Source organism: Stegodyphus dumicola, chromosome 3, assembly GCF_044657685.1.
Source record: "Stegodyphus dumicola isolate Sdum_Otavi_A_Nest chromosome 3, ASM4465768v1".
Taxonomy (NCBI): Eukaryota; Metazoa; Arthropoda; class Arachnida; order Araneae; family Eresidae; genus Stegodyphus; species Stegodyphus dumicola.
Window position 1 is genome coordinate 40,274,284 of NC_140770.1, and position 24,360 is coordinate 40,298,643.

The following is a 24,360-nucleotide window of genomic DNA, read 5'->3' on the forward strand; positions in this document are numbered from 1 at the left end:
AATTTACCTGCAATGGAAGAAAATGTGGTACAGTCAAACGTTGTTAATTCGGGCACCCATAATCCGGAATGATCTATAATCCGAACCTCAAAGCTACAAACTTTCTGTGCATGCGCGTAAGACCTTTACGGCTGTGAATATGCCTGTGCGCATGCGCATAATACGTTTACGCTTGCACGTTTAATGTATAACGGACGGTATAAGCTAAGCTAAAATTATCTAATTCAGTAATGTTGCAGATTGCGTTGTTCCTTAATCTTCGAATTGAATCCGCCTTATTATTTTTTGCAGACTGTTAGAGCAATTTTATAAAAGTAAGCTTGAACTTTCGATTATGTCAAATAGAATTTCTGATATATATTTGCTAATATGTAAAGGATCTACAAAGCGAAAGTATGTTTTGAAGTATATTAAACAAAAAGTGGAATTGCTGCACAAAATGGATAAAGGCATATCCTTTGTTTCTCTAACCATTCTGAATTCTCTGCTGCGGGCAATGAATTGGAAGTTGATCTGTCAGCACTATCCTTATCTTCAGGGCAGATGTTTTTATTTTATTTGGCTTATAATTCCTTACTAAATGTAATTTTTCATCTTGATGTACTCTGTCTTTGATATGATTTGAATCAAATTCCTCGTCATTATGATTCGCTTCCGATAGTGAAGAAAGTGACACAGAGGTTATTGAAAACGAAAAAATTTCGATTGACAAATTAGTCGGTGTTCTCGACCCAGCAATTATAGGACTTGAACAGCGGAGCTTTGTAACTAAACAAGAAATTATGTCTGTTTAATAGAATTAAACAGAAAGCATTATTACATGAAACGAAGCAACTTAAACAACTTACATTGAAAGAAATGTTTAATAAAGTAAACAAATAAATATTAAGCTCTTTTTCTTTTTGTAAATTTGGATACCCTTTAGATCATAATTGTTCTTTATTTCATAAATTACGGTTTCATATTTTTAATTTTGTAATTTCTGCATGCCATCTTACCATATTTAAACTGATGATCTATAATCCAGAAAAATCGATAATCCGGAATCGCCGAAGTCCCGACGAATCCGGATTAACGACTTTTGACTGTATTTCCTTATGATAATGGCCCCCAAAGATTGAATCACTGATCAACTAAGATATCTTGCCGAAATCTTGCAATGTGTTCTTATACCTTGCTACATGCTACATTTTGGTTGATTAGTGATTAAATTTTGGGGCTGCTATAATAAGAGAGCAGCAGTTTGATGCAAAATCATTAAAGGGATCATCATTTTGGGAATAAAATATGTATGTGATAAATAAATTTTGTATTATAAATCATACAACCCCCCCCCTTCATTTTTCTCTTTTTGGAGAAGGGTTAAAAATTTGCCAAATTACACCAAAATGATTACATAAAAAAAATCAGTTTTGTATTCTCATTCTTTTACTACAGATTTGACCATAATTTTTAATGTAATTATGATATAATCTGTTGCTTATGATTTAATTTGCTTTTTTTATTTATTTCATAATTCATTTGCATTGTTGTATTAACAAATTATAAAATCATCACGTAGGTAAGCAGTGAATAATATAACCAAAAGAAATTCAGAAAAATTTATCTTACTCTTAATTTTCCGAAATATTTAAGTGAATAATATTTAAAAAATTGGAAAATGTATTTAAAGTATATTGGGAGGGAGACCTAGGGAAGCCTTATATTATAAATTTTGTCTAATAATTTCAAAAACACTCAGAAATTTTTAAGATATTCATTCCCTGAAGAATCATTGAAGTCTGCCTACTTAATTTCCCCTTCATTTTATAAAATATGATGAACTCTATAAAGTAAATTAATTGGCTTATCAATACAGATTATCTAGTGTACTTCACTGTCAACTTCATTATGTGACAGAATCTAGCATCACTTCATTTTTAATCAGGTTTCTAAATTTAATGCTTTCATTTTATCTTTTGCTTACATTTTAATCAAAGATAACTTATTTAAAATCTGGCAAATTTAAAACATAAAACCTCAGGCAAACATGCTTGAGTTATCATTTTTGAAACACACAATATCATCTGAAGTTATGTCAAATGTATAAATGAACTGCTTTTGGAGCCACTTGATGATTAATTTATTATGAATTCCTGGATGCAACACACAAATGGCTGTGAATAGTAAAATTAGTATAAAAAGTTTAGGAATCTGATGAATGTAATTGTATTGTGACATATCGGCCTACAAGATATATTACACTACCATGATAAGGATAAAATTTATACTTCAGAAATTTTTAAAACCATCTTCCCCCCAAAAACGACTCCTTCCCCTTTAAGATACATTTCTCATAATACTTGAAATTTATTTTTAATATCAAAATTAAAACATTTCAGTGGTCACAATTAAATATATCTGATACCTTTTTATGTTCCCAGTAATTTTTACAATTTTTAACAATCAAGTTTATTTTTTAAGACATCAAATCATTTTTTATAAGAAAATATATGAGCCCCCCCCCAAAAAAAAACTTGAATTATTTTGCCATAATAAAAAAGTGAGAAAATTTTTAACACGTGTTCTATTTGTATTATCTAGAAATGAACTTATAAAAATATAATAACTAAAATAACAACAAAAAATAAGAAAAGCTTACCAATTCAGGAGTTTTTTCACCAAAGAGAACAGACATTTGAAAGTTTATAAAATCCCGACTAAAAGATGTAGAAAAATGGTGAAGAACATAAGTAGCAGCAAGATAAGGTAATAATCTCCATTGCTAAATGTAATCAGAAGTAAATTAAAAAAACTATCAAAACAAAAATATATTCAAAACAAACTATATCACTATTAAAATAAGCAACTGTATAATAAATTCACCACTTTAAACACTAAATTTCACTTAATTTTTCTTAAATTTTTTTCATGAGTACTTTTTTTGGTACTATTCCATTTTGAGGACCGTAAAAAAATTGCAGCGAAAATGTATGTGCAAAAGCAGCAAATCTAGCAAACACGCCCATTTAACAGCACACCAAATCTAGTGTATGCGCTGATTTCAGATTGCGTCAGTTTATATAGTTCTATATTTCTTACGACGCCATTGAAATACTAGTTTAATTTTTAAATCCTTTTTTGATTTTAAATTCTTTTTGATATCCTATGGATTTAAAAATTTGGGAATTGCCCATGATAAAAAGAGTGCAATAGAATTTTGGGTAAAATGCAGAATCAGCCACTGCTTGACGCATTTTTAAGAACTGCCCATACTCGGTATCCATGTATACATCAACCTATTTTCACTTTTAAAAAAATTCCAGAATTGCACAAAAATGGCACTGCGCACACCCTTGACTTTATCTATGTATACATCCACCTATTTTCACTTTAAAAGTAAAAGAAAATTGACAAAAATCCAATTGTTTTTACACTTGTAAAAAGCGGCAAACAAATAAATGGGCGATTCTGCTCTTTACTGAGAATTTTTTAAAAAAAAAGGCATCATTAATTATAGAAAATTATGTTTGAAAAACCAACGAGATGAAACTATGCTTTAGCAATAACTAAGTAGCGAAATAGCGATGCAGCCATCCATTCAGTTATGTTTAGCAACTTTTAGATAAATTATAATAATGATCTAAAATAGTTATTTACTGTTATGCTTCCATTCAGTCATGTTTAGCCTTTTTTATATAAATTATAATAATAAAAAAGTATTATATGAAATTAACCTTTCATCTAAATTAAAACATCAATCTTAGATAGTTATACTTCCTTTCTTATGTTAGAGTTGCCACAATTATTTTTGGCAGCACTGACATCAACAATAGTTTGGCAATTTTTTACAGCACTCAAAATCGAATAGTACCCCTTTTTTTTTTTTTCAGCATGATGAGAATTATATCATGATAAATGAATAATAACTTCAGAGCTCTCTCATTCAAAAGTAAGATGTAGATTTGGTACTCTTCTGTTTTCAGGACCAGATTTCGAAATGTACATATATATATATGCATGTATGGATGGATACTTGTGTTCATGTATGCATATGTATATATGTGTACATATGTATGTATGTGTATGCACACATATATGCATATACATACATATACACATGCATACGTATGTACATTTCTGAATCTGGTCCCGATAATAGAAGAATACCTTAGATTTAAAGAAAACAAAACTTTTCACTAAAACAGAATAAAAACAATTAAGTCTAATAACAAATAAGTCTAAATATATGGTACAAGTAAGTCTACAAATAAGTCTAAATATACGGTACAAGTAAGTCTCCAAATAAGTCAAACGGTAAATACATGATAATTTTAAAACATCCACTATGATCACCTTCATGTTCTTTAATATTTTACATAAGAAATTTATGTTATTAACATAATAATTATTCCATAATAAACAAATAACAGTTCATAATAATTATGTAACCCTTTTAATAGAAAGCAAGACTTTTAATAGAAAACAAGACTTTTAATAGAAAACAAGACTTTTTAAAACAAAAATTTTTTTTAAAAAAAGTTTCCCACTTTCTACTGTCATTTCAATTCATTTAGATACTATGGAATATTATTAACAAAATAATCACACTCAACATTAGCATTTTAATTAAATATCAAATTAAAAATCTGGCTGCACTGAAATGTATAATTAAAAAAAATCTGATGTAAGAAAGAAGGATTTTATGTGCCTCTTTATAGTATGATTTAAATAAGAAAAAAATTTATTGCATTCTTTTTCTTAATACAGTCAAACCCTGATATAGCGAATCTGATTTATAACAAATCCCCAGAGATGAAAGAATAGTTTAGTCCCATCCAATTTCTTACATACTTAATGGTATTTCATACTGCTGCAGTGAACACTCAAACATGCAATTCGGTTATATAGAACTTTATGTACATATTTGACTGAAATGCTTTTTAAATTTTTCATAATTTTTGCAGAAACTTCTGCCAATTTTAACTGAAAAATTATTAACCCTTAAAAATATAAGACTATTAGGTTATCCCCCAAAAAAACTTTATGTTCCACTCCATCAGTGGTTGAGTAGATAAATATCACTGAATACTAGTCGTATGACCTGTGCTGAACTCAAGTAAATCGGCAGATGGTTGGTTTTCAGGAATCCTGCCAAACATGAAAGCTGGCGGCCATGTCAGCAATTATTTCAGCAGAAGTAATGAAGGGATCATTCTTAATTTTGTTAGGTAATAAAGACATACAAAGAAATCAAATCGCTTATTATAATTTTTCACATTACATCGCCATTGTTTATCCATTTTCAGAGTTGCATTTCGCAACTTTATTTGATGCTCGGATCCTTTAACTTTGAAAATACTCCATGCAGTCCTAAGCATTTTTTCAAAATGTCAGGGAAAAAAAGGACTTGCATTATGCTTTACAAAAACTAAACTGCCTTATTGAGAGTTAATTATTAAACAAAAATGACCTTCCTTATGACTGTGTTATGCTTATCTACTACTACTGCTAATCACACTGTCTGGCGATAATGTAAATGTGTTAATAGTATTGTAAGCTCTATAATGGCATTAAAAATTTCTCATTTACTAAATTTTTTGAAGGGAAAATGTTTTCAAAAATTCTAAAATATTCCAGTTATTTTAGCTTCCTGGTTAGATGAATGCAGGATAATTGGGCCTTTACTGTATTGTGAAACTGGGGAGAAAAAATGATAATTGTACAATGCTAATCTCTCTTTCTCTTTCCTTCTTTTTTCTTTTAATTCATCCATCAATTTTTAAACTTTCTTGTGAGATAATCCATTTTTCTTGTTGGCTTTGCTACAGCAAACTACGAATAGCAAACCAAACTTTAATTATATTATAATATACTACAGTAGGACTTGACTATAAATAATAAAATTTTATAAATTTTTCTCTTTCTCTTTTTCTATCAATCTATATTAGAAAGCTAGTGTGGGGATTTCATGACAACTATTTATGTCAGTATACTTTTTTAGGTCACAGAAAGACAAGGGAACTGCACACTTTTTATTATGCATAAATATCGCCTTATATACAAGTATGTACATAAAAATTAATAATAAAATCATGAGTATCTTCTCCCCCCTCTAAAAATATCATTGGTGTCCCCTATACTAGATACCAGAATGCCATAACTCTTTTTTTAGAAATTTCAGAACCATTAGAAAGACACTTATGATTAAAAATAATGACAAAATTCCACATTCATTCTAAATAGTTAACATTACAGATGCAAAATATTTATGAATATTAGTACACAATTAGGAAGCATTAAGGAATATCAGTAAAGCTTCTATTTTTAAAAATATTTAATAAAAATATTCAATTATTATATATTTAACTGTTCATTTTGTTTTAATGGCGAATCATGTTTTTTTTCTACGTTAACAAAACAAAAGCTAACATTAAATTAATACCTTACTTTAAATTCTAGAAGGGACTCTCAATTAGTATCCTTACTAGAAATTGTTATAATAATCCTATTACTTCAGGAATTGTTGCTTTTAGAGAAAATTTTATAGTTAAGAATTAAAAATCATTTGCCTTATATTATTGTACCATATTATAACAACAAGGCACAACCACATACACAGTCCAGTCACATTAATGTGCCCACCACCTACTTTCGACGTCAACGTGAAATAACCAATCAAAGAAGGCAGATGACAGCACATTGCAGCGGAGCATATATAAAGGATGTCCGAGAGAATCAGAACACACCCTTCCCTCTTATGGTAAAATTCATTTTTGTGGATTCTACAACCCACCCAACAGTAGACTCAGTGACTCGATACTAGATACTCTCCTCCAAAGTGACATCCCTGTGATTTTAGCTGGAGACCTAAATGCTAAGCATTCTGCATGGAGCTGTCGATGCAGTAATCTAGATGGTAAAATACTTTACGACTATATTCTTAACCATCCGATAGCTATCTATGCACCGAATGAGTACACGTACCAGCCAGACAGGATTGAAAGATCAGACATTCTGGATATACTTCTCACTACTATGACTATGCCGATGCAACTTAATGTTATGCATGAGATGACATCTGATCACCTGCCTTTTATTGCTACGCTTGGTGTTTCTAAGCAGAACAGTGCTAAGTATAGAACTATTACTGACTGGTGCTTATTTGATAACCTTATGAAAAACGGAATTATTCATTTTGATAATTTGTGCACTGATACTGGAATAGACTCTGCAGTCGACTCACTCACCTCACATATTCAAGCTGCTTGTGATGAAGCTAGTGAAAAAAATAGCTATTAGCGAAAATCTTTATCGTCTGCCGAAAACTATAAGAGAAATGATGAGACAGAGAAATAGACTTAGAAAATCCTATCATGTGACATGGGACCCGGCAATCAAAAAAGACTATAATAAAATTAATAAAAAGATCAGTAAAGCTATCAATCAGTATAAGGAAGAACTTTGGGTGGATAAAATGTTAATCTTAGCATAAAAGACAGCTCCTTCTGGACATTAATTAAAAACATGAAGACTAATTATGCAAGCAACCATCCCCTTCATTTTAATAAGAAGAAAAACCAAATAAGAAAAAGCTGACTCATTTGCAATTTCTTCCTAATGTTTGGTCTGCAAATTCAGACTTTGAAAAAGAAACGCTTCTCAAAATCAAAGATTGGCTTAATGTTCCTACTGTTAGAAATATTAGAAATTTTACTAATCCCGCAGAAGTGACTGAAATCATCAGAAAACTTACCCCAAGAAAGCCCCGGGAACAGACGGCATTACAAATAACTTTCCAACTGTTCTTCACAGCAATAATTCCATCTTAGCGTGTTATGCAGACAACACTGCATTAGCAGTAAAGTCTGCTAATGTGAATCATGCCATCCATAAACTTCAAGATCACATCCCGCTCATCGAAGAATAGTGTAAGAACTGGAAAGTGCAAATTAATGCCTCTAAATCCCAGCTTCTTACCATCCACAGAAGGAAAAAGAAAAAGAAACTCAAAAATCAACTCAATCTTTTCAACGAACCTATCCCTGTTGTGACTCAAGCAAAATACCTTGGTGTGATTTTAAATAGTAAAATGACTTGGACAAATTATATCAATCATGTAAGACAAAAAAAATGATCTATGTCATGAAAAGTCTATATCCCATGTTAGGCCGTTTATCCAAACTTAGTTTAGAGAAAAAGAGACTTATCTATCTGTCGATCTTACGACCAATAACAACCTATGCTTCACCAGCCTGGGCCACTGTGTCTGCGTCTGATTTAAAGAAGCTTCAAGTAATTCAAAATTGCTTCTTAAGACTCATAATCAATGCACATTACTTTATATGCAACGAAGTTTTACACAAGGACCTAAAAATTGAGACTATGGACAATTTCCTTCGTAAAACTAATAAGAATTTCTTCAGAAAAGCTAAGGATTGTGAGCATCTAGGCAAATTTAATTTCTTTCAGCATAAAATGAATGGATAATTTAATAATTTTCAGTATAAAATGGATGAAGATAGACATCTCCGTTCCTTCGCTGCTTTCATGCTAAACAGCAACCAGAACTTTCTAACTTAAATAGTTGCTTATTATTTTCAAAGTCTGACTGCACAAATTCTAACTTTAAAAAAAATGCAGCAGCATTCACCAGAGCCAGAACTTGGGAGGGTGGCCTCCCACATGACCTGTGCCTTATGACTTGCTACTAATTTCTCCAGCTTAACATTAGCATTAGCTTTCCTGAGACTCGTACATATGTAAATAGTGATTATCTAATCAAGAACTTTATGTTTTATTATTTTGCATTTAATCTTATATTCTCCCTTGTATTTTGTATTTTATCGTATTTACAACATAATGAACTGCACCATTCAGATGTCATCTCGTGATCACGTGATGTTGGTCACACCCCCCTTCTACACTTTAGCTATCGCCCAGCTCACACATTTCTTTACTTTCAGTGCTCCTCGTAGTAACTATATTATGACTGCAGGAACACAGCACGTAATCCTACATCCTAACCATGGCATACAGGAACATCAGAACACACTGTTATCATTGGCATACTGCAGAAACAGAGCGATTTATCTGACGTCCAAAAGGGCATGACCCTTGGCTTCAGGGTTCGTACACATTTCTGCACATGGATATTAAGTACGTTTAAGGAATTTTAAGGACCATTAATGACAAAAATTGAGGACCTATGAGTAAATGGGAACTGAATAAATTCAATTTAAAATATTATCTATGCCTGAATTTCACTTTTGTAATACCATCCTAAAAATAAAACAGATCCCTAAGTAGTATGCATTATTACTAAACATGAATTAATTAACATAATTATTAACCCTTTAAGCGTGCTTGACGAACTCACCTCGTCATCGTCCCCACTGCAGTGCACGCGCAGGAGCAAACGCTACACGCTTAAAGGGTTAATAAGTTTGAGAATAAAATAAACTTCATGCAATTTATCAAGTAGCATTAAATATTTTACACTTATAATAGGTTGGACATATTTGAAAGAAGATAAGTGACATTTACACTTATATTTACACTATATATTATAAATAGTTAGCTTTATGTCAATTTTTTTTTTTTTTTTTTTTTTTTTTTTTTTTGTGTGTGTGTGTGTGTGTCTCATTTTGTCACATACTTGGTCTGTCTAGAGGTTTAGTAAATAGCAGGTAGATTTTATGTAAACAGCATAAGTTAAAATAAAAAATAAGACCATAACCAGAATGATTCATAACAAAATACTGAATGTTGTTACTGCTGCTGCTTGTCTAGAGAGAGACCTGCTGATTTGAACAAATCCGAAAGGCCTGATGTAGGCACGGTTGGCAAATATTGAAAGTCAGTCAGGCTCTGTTTGATGCAGTTAGTATCGTAGCTTCGTGTAGAGTTCCAGGGGATGTAACCCAATAACCCAAGTAATTTAAGGTTCCAATAAGCCACTAAAGCACCAGAGGTGATAAGTTGTTTTGTATTACTCACTCACTAGTCTCACTAGATCCAAAGAATAATAAGTTTTACTTGAATTTTTATATTTTTGTATTTTATCTTGTGACCACAGTGAGTATTAATGAAAGGCAATAACTCACTTTAATATGTAGAGATAATTTTTAAGGGTAAACAGTTAATTATCAATAATTAAATATGTAGTTTAGTAACCTTAATCATTATGGATTTACATGGCCACTATTAAATTTTATTTTAATATTATAAATATATTTGTTAAAAAAAACTATTAAAATCAAAATCTAATAAAATTTCACAGTTTAAAATACATGTAATCTATGACATTGATTCTTAAATGAAATTAGGATAATTACACATTAAAAGCTACAACACATTTATGTTTTGTTACAACATTCAACAAAATATTTATCTGTCATTTTAATTTGAAGCCTTCCCACACATTTTTGCTAGTTTATATTGATTTCCTTCTCTTTAAGCATCTTTTCTAACAATTAGAGCTATGTTTCAATATGCAAACCAATGTTCTTGCTAGTTTCTGCGTGTGTTATCTCCTAACTTGTCAACCTCTCCACAATGTACCTATGAAGGTTTACTTGATCTGGTAAAAGTTAATTAGTCCAAAAGTCTCGACAAAAACTTAAAACACAAAGACATGTTCTGATGCTAACAAAATCAATTACAGCTCATGGTGACATAATTAAACAAGAACAGTCAAATTCAAATTAAAAGTGTGGACTAGTGGTCAAAGATTATACAATTTAATTTCAATTTAATCTGGCTCAGTAACTCTCACATGAGGAAACAGAAATGGTAAATTATAGTAAAGGCTGAAATCATAAATAATTGGGTTATTTACATAATAATAACTGTACATATCTTTGAAGAATAATTTTCTTTATGTATTCAATTTCTTTCTTCAACATGTTTCCTTTTCATTTTTGGATTTAATTAAAGATTTCTGTTATTCTAACGATGGATCAATAGAAATATGCATCTGTCCTTACAGACCATGTCCACCCCTACATGTGAATTGTTTTTTCTCAGAATGATGGCATCTGCCAGCATGACAATGTGAAGTGTCATACAGCTCACAGTGTACATATGTGGTTCGAAGAGCACCAGGATAAGATTACCATACTCCCCAGACTTAAACTGTGGGACACCTCGATTAGGTTGTTTATGCCACGGATACTCAAACTTGTAGCCTAACTCAGCTGGCTACTACACTGGAGTCAGAATGGCTCAACATCCCAGTAAACATCTAAAAGAACCTGACTCTCTTTCTTCACATCTCGCAGCAGTCCGAAAGGTGGTTATTTTGGCTTTTGACAGGTGGTCACGTTAATATGACTGGACTGTGTATATTTAGAAGGAAAATAATTTACCTGGAGTTGATATTCCAAAACTGGCCATTCTTCCTTTCCAGCAGGTCCAAACTGCTTCCGCAGAGCTGAATAACGTATTGAAATAGGCAAACATTTTTGAAGATTTGTTAAACACATATTGATGATAAACACTCTTCCAAGTGATAACGTTCCCATTGATGCACCAAATCGCTTATTTGGATCCTAAAATCAAGTCAACAATATAATAATCAAACTAAAAAACTGGGTAATATAAAGGAAATTTTCATTATAGTTTAAGGAAATATAAAAGGCAACATAAAAATATAACAAATAATAATTGCTTGAATATCATAAAAATTTTTGCATTATTTAAAAATAAATATTATGCTTGTTGATCTTTATAAACTTCAGTTTAAGTTGCTACATGTATATCTTCTTTTGATGTATTAATCAATACTAAAACTAGCTAACAATTCTTAACAGCTAATGGCAAATGATGACTTTGTTTAGTTTTTAGACAAAACACAACTATCAATTTATTCAATAAGCTCAAACTTTGTATATCCTAAATGTAACATTTGATACGTGAATCCACTTTGAGCTACAAGCATGCTTTAGCATATCACTACAATTTTGGCCATGTTATGTATATAAGTATATAGAATAGGCCTTGTTATGTATATAAGTACATAGTTTTGCAGAAGAATCAATTAATTTTTATGGAAATTCAATTCAGCACTTAATTTTCCTACTATAAATTCTATGCAAATTAAAATTCATGTAATTTTTTGATACTATCTAGTACTTTAATTTCTTATACCTGATATATGAAATGTGTGTAGCATGCATTATTTCTGAAGATATATACATAAAAAAAGGGAAAATTTTAGAAAACAGCAAAATGAATAGAATGCTGTTGAATGCCTTGTACTGATAAGCAATCATGAATTTTCACAGATTATCTTTATTTAAGCAGAAATCATAAAATAAATAGAACAACATTAACATAAGTAATAGAAAGATGAATCTGGTATTCAATAATTTCAAGCAAAAATTTTAACAGGTCAGCAAGACAGAGGCAAACATGAGAAAAGCAAATATTTATGCTACAGATGTCAATATTAAGAACGGTGAAACTGTTATATTTCTCACAGGCCATATGCTTTACTATTATTTGTCAATAAAAATTTGAGTCTGAACATTAGTTAATAAAAACATTTATTCTATTTTGCTGTTGCATAATTATGTGTCACTTGACTTATATGAGGAAGGTTAATTTGTTAGACACACACTGATTTTAAAAGAAAGATTTTTATAAGCATTTTACTATTTTTAGGATAGAAATGAGAAATAATCAAATTAAAACCATATACATATATATGTATGTGCCATTACAAAAATAACAAACAGTACAGACATCAAGAACAAATAAGTACAGTAAAAGTCCAACTAACTGTAATATTTTAGAATTTCACAAACCTGCCTCCAAAAAAATAAGCAGATTAGTGAAAAAAATCTTATAAACCATTGTGATGCATATATAAGACACTGTCATAAAACAGTGTAATTTAGCATTAATGGGGATAACTATGACATCAAAACACGATTATAAAATCCTTGCCTAGGCTTTATGTAATTATGTTATGAGATCTTAGGGTTAAAAAAAGTGTGCATTAAATGGGCACAGTATATGATTTTATTTGAAAAGGAATACACGGTGGTCATGTAACAAGAAAAATTACACCTTGTATCTGCTGAGTATTTAAATAAGGAAAAAAGCAGTCTGTTCCTTCAAACCTCTGCCAAAATAACTGATGCAAGTTAATGGCATTTCCATCAACTTTCATTTCATGATTGAATAAGATGCTTTACTTTCAGGTGTTTAAAGCCTATGAAATATATCAGCTTTTATGTCTGAAATACATTTTTCTTTCCTAAAATCTTACATAATTTTTAATTTAGACTTTTGATATTCAAATTGATAAAATATAAACTGACTGTTTTTATAAATTTTTACTCGAAATTTCTTCTTATATTAATTTAGTTTTTTATGATGAATTGCACTTTTTATATGTTAAGCTATCCATAATTTTCACTCATTCAGCATTAAGTATTTCTCAAGCTTCCTAGATAGTCGAATTTTTACTGTATAGTTAATATACAACACATAAGAAATGGATAAAAATGTGCAAAATGTAATAATCTTCATTTTAACTAATAAAGGACTATCTAAAAAGGCATTCTATTGTTTTCATTTTTATTTCAAATTTGAGTACATTCTTTAATTAAATTTAAAATACATATGAAAAACGTAACAGAATGGCGCAGAAAAAATATATAAGTAAAATGAAAAAAAAATATAATTAACTTTCCATTAAGATGCTTTAAATAGTTGTTAACATATAGCTACATGATAGCTAGCTGTATTTTATGCATAAAAAATTCATATGATATATCAAAACAAGCTGGATATTAAATACATTACATTAAAAGGAGTCACATAGCGACCATCAGGAGTAACATCACCTGTTCTACTCAGCAAACTTTCCCTTGGTATTCTGTAGTTAGTGAAGGAAATAAATCTAAAAGTTTCAAAAATGAAATAGAAGTAAAATGTATAAGTACTCTGTTACAAACATGAAAATGCTATAGCTGCAAAAATAAAATATATTCAAATTTCAAGTTCACTTCTTAAATGTTATAACAAGAAACATCAGCTGCACTTCTGACATTTTGACTCAGTTTAGTTGCTTAAAAATGAAATCTTTTGAATATTTTCATTTGCAAATTATTTTTTAGATCAGATCTAGCTTTTATAAAATATTAGTTAAAGCTAACGATATTACAAAAAATTAAATGATAAATACATTATTACCATATTAGTTTGCATTTTTAAGACACAGCAAGCTTTTAAAAACGAAAAATTGGAAAAATAACGAAAAATAGCCACCTTTGTTTATAAATTGTGTGACAGTTTTCTAAAAAAATAACATAAATGCAAAACTGAATTTTGCTTAATTTTATATTTGATAATGCCTTATGTTTCTTCTGTGTTTTATATAACTACATTTTCTGGTACAGTTGTTGTTGCAGCATGTAAGTCAATCTTCAGATTCTAACTAAATAATCACTAGCTTTAGGTATATTCAATACATAACTTCACCTTCTGTTTATTACTAATTACTGATCTAAGCTTTCAATCTTTGAAAGCAGAAAAAAAAAAATTGTCTGTTAATATAATAAATATTATTTTTAACATTTAAAAATATTAAATAATGCAACAGAAAGAAAAACCAAGTTTCTCTAAAAATTATAAATGTAAAGGATAGAACTGAAATGACTCTTAATTGATGGTAAATAAGAAACTTTAATTGATGGTAAATAAGAAACTGTATAAAGATGAAATAGATAAAAATGAAATAAGAGAATGTTTTATTTTAGATGATGACTGACATTAGGTATAAAACAATAATGTAAGCATCAATAAAAAATCAAGTTTTGTCTGCATTCATTTCTTTTTAACATCTTTCAAGATATACAACCAACATTATTTTTCCAGAATAATGTTTTGTACAAACACAAACAAGAACACAGATTAAAATCTACTAAATACACAACTACATACTAATACAAAAGGCATAAATATAAGACAATCCACACCCTTCAGACACTTTATTGAAAACTATACTCAATGTACATAGGTAATAAATATTTACACTTTTGTTGTTTGGGGGGAAACTTTTCTTTTACTTAATGTTTTAGTCCAAATGATAAATACATAACTACCGTATTTGACGGCATATAAGACACACTTTTTTTCCTAAATTTGGTCTCAAAAAACTTACCTGCGTCTTATACGTGAAGGACACAGGTTAACTTTCAATACTGAATGCTATTTTTAGCCCGGATAAAGATCTAAACACACATAACTTTTTCTACATCTACATGCGTGTGGACTTCTAAATAAGGGTGCGTCTTATATGCTAGTGCGTCTTATATGCCGTCAAATACGGTAATAATTTTTCTTATTATATTCATTTTTCTTTTTATATTATTTCTGTTTACAATTATAAAACAAAAGTCACTACTAATTTTTACATGCAGTGGTAAAAGTCACTTTCAGGAAGTTGTTTCTTTGGCTTAAAGCATCTAGAAGATATATTTATATGCATATATTTATTTATTCACTATGCTTTGCAATGAGTTTAGTTTCATTTCTAAATTAGTGTTTCAAAAGAAAATCCAAAGGGCAGGATGATCATCTAAAATAGGAAATCTATTTTAAGTAAAATTTAATAATGAAAATAATATCATACCCATTATCAACACCATTCAAGCCCAGTTTAGGTCCCATATCACCAACAGTTATTCCTTTATAAGGCAACAATGTTTTGGGGTCTCGAATAGGTACAATAAATGCATGCAATCCATGGCATTTCTTATCAGGAGTATATAGCTGAGCATAAAGAATGGCATGCGTTGCAGTTTGTCCTATGCTTCCAATCCACACTTTAGTTGCCTCAAGATCTGGGGTATTCAGCACAAATTCCTTTAAAAAAAAATCCTTTCATAACTATAATGCCAAAGGACACAGATTAAAACCTACTAAATACACAACACATACTAATACAAAAGGCATAAATATAAGACAATCCACACCCTTCAGACATTTTATTGAAAACTATACTCAATGTACAAAGATAATAAATATTTAAGAAACACATTAAGATAATTATTATTTCCATCTAAATTTTCCATCTGTAGTAATGCAGACTAGTGAAAAGAAAAGTGTAGTTAAAAAAATGGGAGGGCCGACTCTTATTCATTATCACTATGTTATCATCCTTAACACTTCTCTAATAAATTTAATGAGTCTATTGACTAGTATCCATTTTTGATCAAAATCAGTTCATACACACAAGAATCTCAAGCAGTTTTAAAAGGTTCTTTATTCCAAATTTACAGATTTGCTTCAAGTTAAAAACCAGTGACAATTGAGCAAAGACCAGATGCAGTAAATAATATGAGATTTAAGAGAAGAAATAACTCCCTTCCTTCAACTGTTGAATGAATCTCAAAAGAAAGATCATTTCTTAAATAAGTATTCTACTCACTCTCTTGGGCCTGAATTTCTCTACATAATATAAGGAATTTTAATTACAGATGGACTTATCTTGGTATATGCTATATTAATGCTTGAACATGACAGTCTATGCTATCAAAGGCTTATATTGACTTTTCAGCAGTCACAAGCTCAGTCTGGCAAAGAATGTGATATGTAGTTTCTGCCATTGCCATAACATTCCATGGCTTGTTCTGGTACACTTTAAGGTTTCAACATGTTGCAAAAAAAATGATGACAGAAAAACAATTCGATTAGAGCCATACTCTCCATGAAGGTGTAATATGTCATCCCATTTTAATAGAAGCTGCTGGTAATGAGCTTGCTTCTTTTTTAATTTGTCTTACTTGTTTAGTATATAATAGATTTCCACAAAGCATGCAAGGGTCAAGTATATTATGGAAGAAATGCCTTATTTGTGTTTTATTGTTAAAAGATAAATTTCAAGCACATATTGTTGTAGAAATACAGTAAATTTAAAATGAATGATATTGAATAAATTTACTTTATTTCCCATTATTAGAATTACAAGCAGATTAAACTAATAATTACTTCCTTTTCAATATAAATTAAATTATTAACACAACATTTAATATTTACTTTAATTGGCTTCTGCCAGTTGCTTCACCTTTGCCAATTTCAAACAATTATAACAAGTTTTTGCCAATAACTGGGAAAAACTATTTGCTGCTGGCAGATGGCCAGCACTAGCTCTGGTCAATAAAGAAATATTTTTTTATCAATTAAATCAGAAACAGATCAAGAAAACTTGAAAGCAGTTCTTCCATGAATACTGGAGAATGATGTTTAAAATGCTGATGTCCACAGAATGTTTACATCCTAATGTGTTATCTTTATCTGTTATTGATATACATTAATGACACAAATATATTAATATTGACTGATCATGTTTAAATACTGATAAACAAATCATAAAAAATAATATACTTGTAATTTTGAAGGTTTATTCTGATTATCAGAGTTAAGATTTGTTATTAAATTCATGTTATTCCTCAGAGTTATTAAAATTTTGGGCATGGTTGCTATGTTAATTAATTACAGAATACTTAAATTCTATCTCCTAAATGGATGGATGCTTTAAGGAGCACTTTTTAAAAATATTTTGAAAATAATTACACTTAATGTGCACATAGATCAAACAATATAAAGTAAAATCTTCCATACAATAAAGCAAACAGATATGAATATTGGGTACTCTTCTATTATCGGAAGTGGATTCAGAAATGTGTTCATGTATGCATTTATATATTGTACGTACATATGTATGTGTATACACAACACATTCTGTACATTTCTGAATCTGGTTACGATAACAGAAGAGTACCAAATATTGTGAATATTATTGCAGGGGTTTTAGCATCAGAAGGCATAGTGTAATATTTTTTAAATGTGTCAGTTATATTTATGTGAATGATATATATATTTTCATGAATATGAATATTTCTAAAACACTATAAAAATATAACAAAGTTTTTTTTTCTTTACTTGTGTAGTAGGGTCATATGTAGATGTGGTCCTCATCTTCCTTGTATTTGTTCCATGACTGAGTTCAGTTAAAGCAAAGCAACCTATCATCTGAACATAAAAGTTAATTTACTCAGATATTTTTCATGGGATAAAGAAATTATACAAAACTGTTAATTTGCTAATTACACACATACAAATAATTTATACCTCAAATTTCTCCAGATCCTTCATTAGATCTAAATGTTTTTTAACACCAGAACTTCTTAAAGCTCCAACAAAATACTGAAAAATGAAAAAACAGACTTTAATTGTATTAAAAATTATGACATAAAAATATAAATATTACATTAAAAACTGCTGAAACTGTTGCAAGGGAAAAATAAGCTACTCCATATAAAAATCCAATACAAATAGCATTAATAGTTATTTACAAAAAATAACATTACACCTGTATAACATTTAACCATATAAGAATAACACAACACAAATCATATCTTAGTAACTCTTATAAAAAATATGCAAATTTTAGTCTTTCATACAAAACAGAAAACTTGTCTATGCAGTAAAATAAAAATTGGACTGGATAATTAAATATAATAAAGTTTCAAAAGATATTCTCACTAATGAAAGAATGTTATCCTGAAAGAAAATCTGTATAATTAGTATTAAAATAATATTCCCAAAATTCTTCATATTGATATTAAAATTATGCTATTATTCAATACTTTCTTATCCAGTGTATTCCTTTAGATTTTCCTTTCAAACTAAATCTTACCTCAAAAGAAACTGATCGTTTGGTACAAAGGGACCAATCGTACATTCCAATACTAATAAGGAGACCTTGAGCTAAAAGAGGGTTAGCTAAAAATTCTTCATAAGTATAAAACTGATATTCCATAAGGCGTTTCATCCTTTGAAAACATAAATGCCGATGCTGTTGAGAAGATAACTCCTCTGTTGGCGATCGCTGAAACAATGGATCCTTCTCCAATGTTCTCCATATCTTCATCTGAAATTTACAACTTTTATACTCACTTGAAATTATATACAAAATAAGTGCTCAAATTACCAGCATGCTTATTATTATCTAAATTCATATATATATATATATATATATATATATCATCTGACAAATCAATAATGGTTAAAACTAAAAACAAGAAAAATCATATTAACCCTTGCTTGGTCGTATTTTTTTCCAAATTTCTGACACCAAAAAGTACTTTTTTATTGCTGAAAATTAATATATTTTCTATCCTAAATTCAAAACCACAAAATATTTTTGACAGTAAACAGTTTTTGATGGACCTATGGGTGTTCAAATATGTGATATCCTGTCCACTGATCACTAGTTTTCCCTGCAATGCACCCAAGTTTTAAATTTTAAAAAATACAATACGATACTATATTTATTAACTTTAATTGTTTGGATGTGTTTAATATAAATATCTACATAAAATAATTATCAAAATTACGTAAAAAATGCTTTAGAAAATGGTTTTCCAACCGTACTGTTAAAATAGCTTTACAACTTGCCTTGGACATCGGAGCATGAAAACCACATTTATCACAAAACCAAAATCATTTTTTATTTAATAAAAAAAAATTATGCTTACTTTATCAAAAAATTGGCTATGAATATCAAAAATATCTTAAATGGTTTTTTAGTCGAAATTCTAACAGATATCACATGGATATTCAATAACAGATATTCAAGGCAGGAAATCTCACTATGAAAATGGTGAAGAAACTAGGATTAGTTGTGCTCCCTCTTAGTAGTATTCAGAAATACAAAAATAATCAAGGAATTTAAAGAGAATAAATTTAATTAGCAGGATGTATGAGTAGCGATGAACTCAGTTTCAACAATGGAATTTTTCACTTTGTCACATGGCATGCAACAAGGATCTTACGTGGACAAAAAACGCGGAACGTGTGAGATGCAACACTGACCAAAAAAGTGCCTGAAAATATGAAATATTAAAATCATTTGTCCATCCTTCAGAATACACACTTTATTGTTATTCATTAATATACTGACATAACTCTTCTTTATTATAATTGAAAATCACATACAAATAAAATGTAAATTATAAAACTTTACATATGACATTTTTTAAAAGTAATTATAGATCAATACATTACAAACATAAAAAAATTACTAGTATAAATACACAAAAAAAAAAAAAAAATTGATTTAGAAAGGACAAATAACAATCCTTATAGAATTTTATTATGCTTTTGATTCTGCAATCTGATAGCATGAATTCCACTTTTAATATCAAAAGTATAAAGAATATAATAAATTAAAGCAAATATCTATGTAGCCCTTTTTATTCAACATTAAACAGATTTATATTAAAACTCATGAGAGACTTAAAAGCAGTCTCGTTATTACCATCCACTTATCATGTTACTAAATTTGAATTATTTCTTGATTTTGCTCTGATGTACTTAATGTAAAAGTTTTAAATTAATTTAAAATTTTGCTTAGAATACCTAAGTACAATTACAGAATAATTATGAAAATTTACTGATACAAGGAATATCCCTACAAAATTTCTACAAAATACATTCTAATCTAATTCTTTGATAAATGTTACTTTCTGTGGATAAATATTTTATAAAAGCAAAATCCACAGAAAACCCAAACATATGATTGTATAGGTGTAGCTAATATGAAAAAACAATTTATGTTACTTCTAGTTTAAAATCTAAATTAAATACACTAGCATGATTTTTGTAGATAGTACAAAAACATACATTCTATATTAAGATGCTTATGCTTCTATATTAAACACTTGGAAAAGAGATGTTTAAATCACAGACAAAATCATTAGGATTAATTTCAGTGTATGTTATATTTATGAATTAAAATTAAATAGTATGAGCTTTTGTATAATTAAAATTATTTTTTTATAGACACTGCTGTTATAACACTAAATTTTTATAATTTTCTGTTTTACTCATATTTATTTATTGTAAATTGTTTAAATAATTTAAAATATGATTCTTAATATATTTATGCAAAATTAAAATGTAATTCAAATATTCTAATCTAATAATTGAATAATAATAAAAATAGGTACTATTCTAAAAATATTATATCAGCTTAATATCTACCTTTTGCTTTCAATAGTTTAACACTGATTAAAAGTATTATGTAGAAATCTGAACAAATTTTGAACTCTTTACCCTTTTGATATCAAAAATGGAATCTGCAATAAATTTAGAATTAAAAGTAAAATGCATAAAAAAATGAATGATTTTTTTACAAATCTGATGTTTGCCATGGACGTATGTTTTAAACATAACAAATGTAATAAATGCTACATAGTTTTAATTTAGAAGTCAATTTAGAAATTTGAAAATATAACATTGATTTTTGTTGTTTGACTGCTATATTAATACTTATTCGCCGTGTTATTGTATCTTAGCTATATAGTTTGTTACTGTAAAAATTTTCTATAACAACTAACTCTATTTATTTATTTAACCTGGAACCCCCTTAATAAATTTACTTATTTAACTTAGAACCTTCTTTCTTTCTTTCTTTCTTTATTTAAACTGAAAATGCATTTCCTCATTTTGCATACTGATTCTAAAATTTTGCGACTTTGTGCCTTAAAATTACCATGATAACCATGGTAATTCTTAGATACAAAGATGAAACATATTATGCATCCTTTGGTACTATAGTCTTCTGTCTACCCTGAAAATTGGCAGAGATCCAGCTAAACTTTAACCAATCATTCCAGTGGAAATTTGAAAGAACAGACTGGTATTTATTTAGTTAGACTATCAACAAATACAAGTCATGCATATAACATATAAAAAATAAATATAAGCCTTAAAATTATTTCACAAACAAATTCATTACAATTTGCATAAATCATTCAAATGGCCAAAACTTCCTACCCACGTTTAAAAAAATCACAATAAAAGAGTCATCACATTTATATACTCAGGCTATGTTGCATCACCACTGTTTACCAATTTTCAAATTAAGTTCAATATTGTGTTCATTAACACACATTTTGTTTGGGAAGCAGAATCCTGTTGCACAGAAAATACTGATAAAAAAATATAAATAAATAAAATATAAAAAATATAAATAACAATTAATAAAAAATATAAATAAATAAAATATAAATAGTCTGTTCCATAGAAGTTAGATCCCAAATTTGAACCATCTTTTTTAAACATGTGAGAAAAATAGAGAAATAGCAGAGTACAGTCTAAATATTCAAAAATTGCACATGTATTTATTATTTATTAAAATTTTATTATAAAATGTATTTGTTCTTTAGCACACATGCATTTTTATTTTATGGCTTTTTTGCAAAATTTGAAATATGTTTGCTTGACTGTAACAGATTTTAAAAACGTTGGTCAGCAAATATAATTCTTTTAAAAATTTTACAAGAATTCTACTACGAAGAGTTTTAAATATACTGCAATAAAAAGGTTTAGTTCTGATGAACTTTATACGTATTTCTGAAGAACAAATATATTTATTTAATTTTAGAGTAATGTTGATGATGGTATAGCAGTTAACTTTTACACATGTAAGACATTTTTACTATGTTTCTTCATTTATTTATGAATTTAGCTGAATATTTCTTTATTAACATTATCTGTTTTCTCTACATATAAAATGAAAATAAGTGATTAAACACAAAACAAAAAAATTACTTTCCCCACTAACTCTTTTGTAAAAATGTTTTATATTACATCAAATACATAGAGTTAAATAAAAAATGCTCTTTTTTCCTATTTTTGTGCAGCTATATAAAACATAATGTACTTGAAACATTTGTAGAAATAACATACGTATTTAAATATCAGCATTTCCTTTTCAAAATATATATATAAGAGGATGATTATCCTATTAGCAAAAAAAAATGCAAATCAGATGTAATCAAGTATGTATTTATATAGAGGAAATACATTTACAGAATTTTTTCTCATTTTGTGAATTATATGGATACCAGATGGAAATCATTCAATACCTAAAAATTCTTTACCTGCACCCAAGTGCTAAATAAATCCTGTTTTTCTTACTTTTGTGCAACTCAACAAACCAAAAACTTACTATCAAAAAAACTACAACAGTTCATGTATTAAATGTTTCTTTTCCTAAATGTGTGTGTAAGGTCTTGAATTACCTTGTGCAAAGTGATCATTAATATTAGACAGAACATACAAATCTATCTACAAAATTCCCCATTATTTAAATATTAGATATAATTAAAATAACGTGAGAATAAAATGTGAAACAAAATTTTTTGCTGCATAGTGAAATATATAGCAACTTTTTTTATTGCAGCTAGAAAATTTCAACCTCTTACTTAGACAAATAAGAAAAAACACAATCTTCATACATAAAATAGATCTGCTGCACATTATTTCTATTAGTTCATCGGTCATTTGAAATGGTATATTATCTAACTCACCTGTAATTTTAGCATTTCTTCCCCTTCCATCAACACCTTCATTTCTTTCCAATCAAATTTTGCTTTCTTTCGATAATGATCTAAAGGACCTGGAGCGAAGTCTTCTAAAAGACTTTTGACGTTTCTTTCACGGTCCATTTTCAATTCAGATTGATAGTTTGACATTATTTATTCGGACTACTACTCGTTATATCGTGCCAATGTTCAAAATTGTTTACCTGTAAATTAAGCTCTAAAATGTACTTTAAAATCATACATCATGGAACATTTGACTGATTTTTCGAAAGGCGAATATTTCCTTTCTATTGAACTCGCAGTCTTTCAATACATTACTGTGAACTTCTAAACTTCAAAGGTAAAACTAACCTTCGTAACATGTTTCGATGTCAACTCATTGTTTTCGATCTTGTTTTTTTTTTTTTTTTAGTGCAATCGTATGTTTCAGGATAAAGTTAAATGTACTGTTCTTATGAAGGTCAATAAATTATCACATTCGTTTTTATTTTACACACAAGACGGCGCTCTATTATTTTTAACCACTGTCTTGCTGCAATATTTTAGGATGATACGCGAATTTACAGAGTTAGCAAGGTTGACTTATCAGCACCTGAATTTTGGGCAATGCATCCTATGTAAAAGTTAGTGAGATCATCGGACTTGATTTCTATCAAACACTAAAGAAACATGTCTTAAAAAAGTTTATCTCTTCTCCATGATTCCGGCGGAACTTTTATGAGCTAAAAATTATGTCATTCTCTTAACCCGAAATCTCTTAGATGATCTAAGACTTGGCATGGACCATTGCCGCCGAGCATATGTTTGCAATGTAAGTCATCACATTCTGTATCGAAAGGTGTCCACAAAGGAAGTCTTTGATAAAAAAAAAATCTTATGCTTCTTTTTATCATTATTATTTCATTATTTATTGGCAATTTGCTTTGCGTTTTCCCGTGTGTCTTTTGTTTAACCCCAAACCTCTGATACT

At 28.9% G+C, this 24,360-nt stretch overlaps 1 protein-coding gene across 1 annotated transcript in view; it reads right to left on the reverse strand.

Annotated features, from left to right (window-relative positions):
- The window catches only part of LOC118182468 (peroxisomal acyl-coenzyme A oxidase 3-like), a 75,644-nt gene extending 51,716 nt beyond the window's left edge, over positions 1-23,928 (reverse strand). The window contains exons 1-8 of the mRNA XM_085812786.1: positions 23,376-23,928; positions 18,695-18,928; positions 18,127-18,201; positions 17,938-18,027; positions 15,626-15,858; positions 13,795-13,891; positions 11,349-11,531; positions 2,642-2,764 (exon numbers count right to left, since the gene is read on the reverse strand). Coding sequence (XP_085668912.1) covers positions 2,642-2,764; positions 11,349-11,531; positions 13,795-13,891; positions 15,626-15,858; positions 17,938-18,027; positions 18,127-18,201; positions 18,695-18,928; positions 23,376-23,540 — 1,200 coding nt within the window. The 5' untranslated portion in view covers positions 23,541-23,928. The remainder of the gene's footprint in view (positions 1-2,641; positions 2,765-11,348; positions 11,532-13,794; positions 13,892-15,625; positions 15,859-17,937; positions 18,028-18,126; positions 18,202-18,694; positions 18,929-23,375) is intronic.
- Between the last annotated feature and the right edge of the window lie 432 nt (positions 23,929-24,360).